The sequence below is a fragment of the Mycteria americana genome, chromosome 2, assembly GCF_035582795.1.
Source record: "Mycteria americana isolate JAX WOST 10 ecotype Jacksonville Zoo and Gardens chromosome 2, USCA_MyAme_1.0, whole genome shotgun sequence".
Classification (NCBI taxonomy): Eukaryota; Metazoa; Chordata; class Aves; order Ciconiiformes; family Ciconiidae; genus Mycteria; species Mycteria americana.
In genome coordinates this window covers 173,884,915-173,892,967 of record NC_134366.1, presented here as the reverse complement: position 1 = coordinate 173,892,967, position 8,053 = coordinate 173,884,915, and the positions used below count along the sequence as shown (strand labels likewise).

The 8,053-nt window shown below is 53.2% G+C and overlaps 1 protein-coding gene across 1 annotated transcript; it reads left to right on the top strand.

The window, feature by feature from the left end:
• The first annotated feature begins 862 nt into the window (after positions 1 to 862).
• On the top strand, positions 863 to 7,755 carry LOC142406444 (lymphocyte antigen 6E). Its single transcript, XM_075495367.1, has 3 exons — positions 863 to 1,023; positions 5,694 to 5,813; positions 6,933 to 7,755. Exons 1-3 carry the CDS (start codon positions 972 to 974, stop codon positions 7,139 to 7,141), a joined length of 381 nt encoding a protein of 126 aa, XP_075351482.1. The 5' UTR covers positions 863 to 971; the 3' UTR covers positions 7,142 to 7,755.
• The last annotated feature ends 298 nt before the right edge of the window (positions 7,756 to 8,053 follow it).

Below are 8,053 nucleotides of genomic sequence, written 5' to 3'. Positions count from 1 at the left end.
GTTTCTTGCTGGCTCACCAGCCATCTCCTCCATTCCCAGGCTTCCTTGACAGCCAACTTCACAGGGTCCCTCCCCCAATGCCTTCCCTACAGCTCATTTCCTAGAGGACTTAGCTATTTCTGTGGGACCTACTGAACCTGGGCCACTCAAGCAAACCTTTCTGGTGGACTGCGCTAAGCCCTGAAGACCCATCCTCCCAAGCAGCTCAGGCTGTCCCATGCCACCCCAGCCGCTGGGCCCTCGTACCTTCGAGCTTCCGAACCCTGTATGTCTAATCCCATTTAGGCTCTGGTAAACAGCTCAGGAAGTTGGTTCCCTACATGCTTGGGTCTTGCATGCAGGGGGCTTGTGCATGCAGGGCGTCTTGCATGCAGGAGATCCATGCATGAAGGGAGTCCTGCACACTGGGGCTTGCATATGCAGGGCATGCATGCATACAGGGTGGTTGTGAATGTATGGGGGGCGGGGCGGGAGTGTACTCAGGGAATCTGTGAATGAAGCCGTACGGAGGACGGGAGGGAGGCATGAACACAGCAGGCTTTCGTGGGTGAAGGCACTCATGGATGCAGGGGGTTGCACTTGAAGAGGGCTGTGCATCAGTGGGGTCCGGCACGCAGGGAGCCCTCCTCCTCCTGTTTCTTCCCTCAGGGAAATAGACGGCACCTGAAAGGGGGACAGAAAAAGCCTTTGGGGCAGGGCCAGGGGAGAGCTGGCTCTGCTCCCGCGGAGCTCCTATCCCGCTGGCACGCCGAGGCGCCATAGCGACCGCCCCCTTCCGCGGCCCCGGCTCTCCGGAGCGGGGAAACGAAACCAGGCGGGGCCGGGGAGGCGGTGGGGGGAGGTGGTGCGCGGCGCGGGCCGGCCCGCGGGGTGGGGCCGCTGGCCTTTCCCCACCCCCGGCGCCCGGCCCTGTCGCTAGCCCTGCGCGCAGCCAGCCGCCCTGCGCATCTCGCTGGCCCCACCGCCGCACCATGAAGGCGATTCTGCTCGCTGTGCTGGCTGCGGTGCTGTGCGTGGAGAGAGGTAAGGGGGGGATACCCCCTCCCCCTGGCCACCATCACCTCTCCCCGATGTCCCCCAGTCCCTCCCCAGTCCTGGGTTTGGGAGCAAATTCGGGAGGTTGTGGTGCTGCGTCTTTCAGGGTGGGCTCTGGAAGTTGGAGGTTTGCAGGGGGGGTGAGGGTTTCAAAGGGGCTGGGGGAACAGAGGTGAGCCGTCCCGGGATTTGGCGGGGAGGCGGAGGGGTGCCTTTCCAAGACCTGCCTCGCAGCAGTGTCCCTCTTGAAGCAGGAACTTCAGGGGTTCCGTGCCGGTATGTATAGGTGTGCATCTTCAGCTGTCCATCTAGATATTTTGGAGCTTTTCCCAGTTGCAGCTCGAACAAAGACCAGGGCCGGCTCCCCGCTCTCCCATACGGCGCAGCGAGCTGGGGTAACGGCGCCGAAATGGGCCGAGATGTAGCCGAGGGGAAGGAGGGTAGAGGGGAGATGGAGCCCATCCCCGGCAATGGCTGATGGAGCAAAGTCTGGGCAGAGCCACTCGTGATCCTGGCTCCTGCCGCCCCCCCAGCATCCTTCGGGGCAGGCTGCGGTGGCTAACCTGTGGGGAGGTGACCCCCAAGGGACCATGCCCTGTGGAATGCATCTTGGGGTGGCCACCGAAGCTGGGGAGAACGTGCTTCCTGTTGCTGGTTATTAAACTGCAAGTTGTCCAAGTCGCAGGGTCTGCAATCCCCGCCTTCCCGACGACTCCATTTCTGACTCCAAACTCCATGGGGCCGTGCAAAACCCCATATTGTTTCCATATGTCGATGCTTGGAGAAGCCAAACAAAGAGCAAACAGGAGAGTTCTGGGTCCTCTGAGCCCCTGCTCAGGAAACACGGGCCCTTCTTGTCTCCGGAGGACACCAATAAGAAGAAACTAGTTGTTCACTGCCCTTCCTGTGCCCCCCTCCCGGTGGGGTCCAGGAAGCAAATGGCAATTCAAGCGTTGGGTCTCTGTCAGAGCGCAACTGGCATGTGCTCAATTCCAGCTGGGAGGACAGGCTGTCCAGGCCAAGGCAGGAAGAGGTTTCATGCCCCCCCCCCCCCTTCCAAAAAACCTTTTCGCTTTAAAGTAAGTTCTTAAGCCAGGCAAAAGGGTTTGTTGCAGGTAGCTTTATTCCCAAACGCTTCCAACACATCCAGGGAGTCTTGTGCAGAAAAGCTTTACCCCCTGCTCAAAGTGCCCTGCAGATCTGGCGTATGGTGTATAAGGATATTGTTGAAGAGCAATGGAAAAGGAAAGAGCGTTCGGCATAGGGACCAAATGGAAGAGCTGCCGAAGCAACAGCATTTTTCACTGGTGCTGCTGGGCGTCAGAGCGGGCTTTTAAAGACTTTCCCCCCCCCCCCCCCCCCTGCATTGCTCTTTTCGAGAATGGATTCAACCTCATCTGAGGAATTCCCTGAAACGATCCGCTCTGTTTTGGGAGCTCTTTGTTCCTCAGAGGAGCTGAGCAGCAAACAAATAAACACATAAATTCTTACTGTGGAAGAGCACTGCATTTTCTAGTTGGTGAAAACGAGGCTTCCCTTTTGCATTGTTCAGTCTTGGGCTTTTTTTTTTTTTTTTTTTCCTGTTTTTGTAGCCTTGAGCTCCAACTCTTTGCTCTGTCTCCAGCTGCGTAAAATAATTCTACACCCCTCTTGTGCCTTTTGTCTAAAGCAGTCAGCCTGCTTGCTCTCTTCACTCTGCAGTGGGTTATTTAGTTATCCGTTTGCTGGGGCAGGAAGTGGCACTAGTTATGACTGCATATTTCCTCTCTTAAACTGCATTGAAAGACTCATCTCTCCTGGAAAGATTTTGCCTATATTCCGACAAGGGGTTATGGGTAGAGAAACATGGGGACAGGTAGGAGATGCTGTGATAAAAGCATAGATTACGTCACATGGCAGAGAATTTAATGCCTAAAGGCACTTTTATGTGCATGTACAAATATTCCTGATGTGTTTGTATCTGGAACATTTAAGCCTTTGTCCTGGTTCCGGCTGGGATAGAGTTAATTTTCTTCCTAGTAGCTGGTATAGTGCTGTGTTTTGGATTTAGTATGAGAATAATGTTGATAACACACTGATGGTTTAGTTGTTGCTAAGTAATGTTTACACTGGTCAAGGACTTTTCAGCTTCCCATGCTCTGCCAGGTGCACAAGGAGCTGGGAGGGGGCACAGCCAGGGGAGCTGACCCAAACTGGCCGAAGGGCTATTCCATACCATATGACGTCATGCTCAGTATAGAAACTGGGGGAGTTGGCCGGGGGGCAGCGATCGCTGCTCAGGGACTGGCTGGGCATCAGTCAGCGAGTAGTGAGTGGTTGTATCACTTGTTTTTTCCTGGATTTTGTTCCTCTCTCGCTCTCGTGTTGTTTTCCTTCTCATTACTTTTTTTATTTCCTCCCCCAGTTATTAAACTGTTTTTATCTCAACTCACGAGTTTTCTTACTTTTGCTCTTCTGATTCTCTCCCCCATCCCACTGGGGGGGAGGGTGAGCGAGTGCTTAATTTCCGACTGGGGCTAAACCACAACAGCCTTAATGAATAGCACCACATCACTCGACTCGTGCGTTCAGGATAGTGAGCAAATACATATAGGGACATATGTCCTACCATAATGGTCACAGGAAGCCTATAATCCACTTCGTTCCTGGTTGCAGATGGTTCCTGTGAAATGGGATGAGTCCATTTGCCTCCTCACTTTGCCCTCAGGATGGTTGCAAGGAGAAGGTTTGGGACAAGTCACCTGAGACTTGGGAGCAGAAGCATGGGGGACAAGAGAGCAGGAGAGAGCTGGGCTTGACTTGGGGACAAGGGAGCAGGAGAGAGCTGGGCTTCACTCTGAGGTCCCAGACTGAGTTTTGGCCAATAAGGTCAAAAATGCCACCCATGCAAATGCTCTGAGGGCTCAGCAATGGATGATGACAGCCTGTAGGCTCAATGGCTGGCTCCATCCTCCTCCCCCTCTCCTAGATCCAGAAGCAAGGTCCACTGACAAATCTCTCCTGGGGCTTTTGACTCAACTGGTGGCCCTGTAATCCTGGGTGCTGTGTATAGGTTGTGGCTGCTGCGTTGGCATGCTCAGGTAACTCTGTTTTGTTGCTAGGATCGTTGGCAGACTGCTGATCATTGGAGGATGTATGAGACAGTCCAGGAAATTCTTGCCTAGGGGGTTGTGGTGTTGGCTTCGTCTCCAAAGCAGAGTCATCTGGCTGCCCTGATGTGACATTCAGGATCTCCCACTAACCTGCTTTAATCCATTTCCCTGAGATTAAATTTTTTGTTTTCTTCCCCTGCCTTGGCTGTGGCTGCTCAAAAGTCATTCCTCAGAGCACAATTGTTATTTTTATCTCAATTTTCCCCTAAAAAGCTTTTCTTTTCCTGAGAGAAACAGGACTGAGAAGAACCTCAAGAGGTCATGCAGTCCCATGGCAAAGTGGGACAGCTGCTGAACAATATTTGTCCAACGTGTTCTTCAGAATACTCCATGACAGGGACTGCTGAACCTCAGCACGCTTTCCCAGGGCTTCGCTGACTTCACCTCCTTAGGATAATCTGTTTGTGGTGGGGCTGAAAGAGCTAGGAGCAGGAATGATGCTGCCATGCACTTCCCATCCTGAATCAGCCCCTGCTCTGTTTTGCATCCTGTAAACACAGAATAGAAAGGCAGTGCCTCATGGAAGGGCTTGCCGTCTGAGTGCTCAAAAATCAGAGCCCGTGAAACATTGGGAACAGACATGATCTGTCTGCATATGTAGGTCAACAATTGCAGTGTGGATGTGGTGTTCTTGTATGTAGAATACAGAGCAGTTCATCTGTCCACTGCAAAGTGCCTATGTCCCTGCTGAGTCACTGGTCCAGGCAGTTTCTGCAACCATTTCCCACCACTGAATGTTATTTTCCAATCTTTCCTCTATCTTGGGCAGATCTGAAGGATGAGGGATGGGAGCTAGCTGGTGCAGTCCATACTGCTGGTGTAGGGTAGACCATTTTAGGGGACCTGCCATGGAGGAAGGCATGTTTTTTTTTTTGCTATCTCCCTGCTCCAGATTAAAAAGGTTCGTTGCGTATGCTGCCTTCATGACTCCCTGGGTAGCGGGATAGTGCAAATCCTTACAGGTCTTGCTGCCACGCTGAGCTTGCTCTAGCTGAGAAATTGTTTCCACCATGTGTGCTATTTCAAGCGTAGCCTGAGCTTTGTGCCCTGTTGCCAAAGGCAGGTTACAGAAAGCTCGAACCCATGGTCATGCCTGGAGCATTTCCCATCAGTGTCCACGGTAGCTGAGCTGAATAGGCCCAAATCTCAGGCTCCATATTGTAGGCCTGAACTTGGCCTTCGTTGTTTAGCTTCTAGTTGGCAGCTGTGGCTTGAACCCGCTCGTGGTGCAAACAAGAGCATGCCGTAAAGTACCAGGCTGACCTGTGGTTGTATTGAAGCTTTAGCTGACAATTGATCCTGCAAGAGCTCGAAATGTATCCCTTATGCTTGAACCCTTCGCTTGGCCAGTTTTTTTGGGGAAAAAACCTATTGCAGATTGATACAGATGGAATAGCAAGCATGTCTGTGGCCAGATGTGATGCGTGCCGTGTGTCAGAGGTGGGGACCACCAAGCAGGGAGGTCTCCCCACCAGCCCCTAACTGAGGTGTGCCTTTCCCTTGCAGCCCACACGCTCATCTGCTTTTCGTGCTCAGATGCATCCTCCAACTGGGCCTGCCTGAAGCCTGTCAGGTGCGGGGAGAATGAAAACCACTGTGTGACGACGTATGTTGGAGTGGGAATCGGTGAGTGGTGACGGGACCTTCTTCTGCCCCTCTTGGCTGCTCTCCTGGGTCACCTGCTGAGCTGCAGGAAGGCTTTCCTTCCTTTGGCTGGGAAAAGGGGAAAGGGGAAGGGGAGTTTTGAGGGACGTGCTGCCAGACGGAGTCACGTTAAAGCCCACGTGCCTGCACTGATGCCAGGAGTCCGAGGGGAATTTCGAGGTGGGGGCGGGGAGGTTGCTGACGAGTAAGTGAAAGTGTGGAGGATGCTGCAGGCTTCCTTCATAGGAAAGCTCCAGGGTTGCCCTTCCTGCTTTTGTCCTGTGTTCGGGTTGTTCATCCCTGAGTCCCACCTTTGCTTCTTTGCTCTCCGTGGATGAGGTGGGGTTACCAGGAAGGGAGATTTGCAGGTGTCCTCCCTAAGTGCCAGGAAAGATCTGGGGGGGTCTGTGCTTCCTGGCTGCTGCTCCTAGGGAAGCAGGCTGCTCTGGCAGGTCTCCTGGCTCCATTGCAGAGACCAGACCCCAGCCTGGCTTGCCTTGCTCTCCCTTGCAGGAGGGAGGGGTGTTGCATGCCTGAGTTGCACGGTCCACAACGTGGGCGGGTCGTGCATGTACAAATGGAAGCCAGGAGCTTTTATAAACCTGTCGTCTTAGCACAGTGTTAATGGTTTCCTATTTCCTGCTGTTAAATGTGTGCTACACCTCTCTCGCAGCTAACGCTCGAAATGCAGCCTTCGCTCACGCGTGCCTTCCTGGTGCTCTGTATGCCCCGTGCTCCCTGTCTCGCTCGAGGAGTCCCAGGGTCAAGCTCGAGTGGGATTTTTGAGATTCTTCACTGGAGTTGTAGCAGCTAAACTTTGGCCGACAGCCTAAAAGGGCTGTCCCTGGGGTGTTGCATGGTCTCTAGAGTCTGTGTGGGAGGTTGTCATGGGTGTTCCCTTGAGATGTGTGGGCTAGCTGAGACTACTGTCGTAGCCTGATGCCAAGAAGCACTTAATCCTCTCCGTGCCACCTGTGACGCTTCGGCTATTTTAGCGCTGTTATTTCCTTTGCAGAACAGGTGATCAGAAAGCCGAGAAACATTCTAAACCCATCTCCTTTTTGCTTTTCTTCCTTTCCTCCTGCCCCAACCTACGTTCAGGCGGCAAGTCTGGCCAGTCCATCTCCAAAGGATGCTCTCCCATTTGCCCCAGTGCCGGGATTAACCTTGGCATAGCAGCTGCCTCTGTTTACTGCTGCGACTCCTTCCTCTGCAACATCAGCGGTTCCAGCAGCGTGAAAGCCAGCTACACCGTCCTGGCCTTGGGGGTCCTCGTTAGCTTCATCTACATCCTCAGGGCTCGCGACTGATGGCGCTGGCCGAGGAAGAGCCGTCTTCCACGGGCTGTCGCGGGTCTCATTAGCCAATATCTTCTCTGTCGCTGTCTGCAAGGAGATTCTCTACTTCTCAGCAGGCTTCCAAGGTGGTTGTTTCCCAGACTTTATGCTCTTCCAGCATCGGAGACCTGGGCGGTTTGGCCAAGCTGTTCTCCTCTTTCTGTGGACATACCCCTCTGCACTCTCACACTTCCTTGGCAAAGGTGGATCGTTTTGGAAGGGTTTCTGCTTTTATACCTAGTACCTCCCCCTCGTTTCTAAGGTTGGTTAAAACAAGGCTGGGACTCGCCGAGAACCGATTAACCCCAGGTACCACTCGGTCAAGTGTTCAGACGTTCCTGCCTCTCGCCTCTGCGGAGGTGCCTGGCACCAGCATGCCCCCAGCACATGGGTGGTCCGGGCACTGGGAATGCATGACCCAAAGGGAGACACATTCCCGGCCCCTGCAGCTGCAGTCTCTTTTTATAAAATCGTTTCGTTTCTTCCGATCCTGGGCTGACTTTTCTGGAAAACAAATGACATGTACCTTGTCCCTCCGAGCTCTGTAAGTGCCAGACATGAATAAACATGCTCCTGTTGTTACCTGAGATGGGACGTGTGCTATGTGTGTTTCCTTGCTCCAGAGAGATTAGAAACACTCTTAGAAGAAATCCAAATGCTACGCCCGGCACGAGGGCCTCTTACCCTCTCAAGCGGCTTTTGAGTGCTTCATCTCAGCATTCCTTCCAGTTCACCTCTGAGCAGCAAGTCCATCTTCTCCCTGTCCCTGTCCTTTCTGATAAACACCCCTGGGCCAGCTTGTTTCACCTCTCTTGGGAATCGTGTTTTCCAGGTGCATTTTAGTGAAAAATGGCAGTTATTGGGGTCTGAGTCAACACCATTACT

Excerpts from the sequence above, each read along its gene's own strand:
- LOC142406444 (XM_075495367.1), top strand. The coding sequence starts at position 972 with ATGAAGGCGATTCTGCTCGCTGTGCTGGCTGCGGTGCTGTGCGTGGAG. Across the intron at positions 1,024-5,693 it reads GGTGCTGTGCGTGGAGAGAG|CCCACACGCTCATCTGCTTT; the intron begins GTAAGGGGGGGA and ends TTTCCCTTGCAG. Across the intron at positions 5,814-6,932 it reads GTATGTTGGAGTGGGAATCG|GCGGCAAGTCTGGCCAGTCC; the intron begins GTGAGTGGTGAC and ends ACCTACGTTCAG.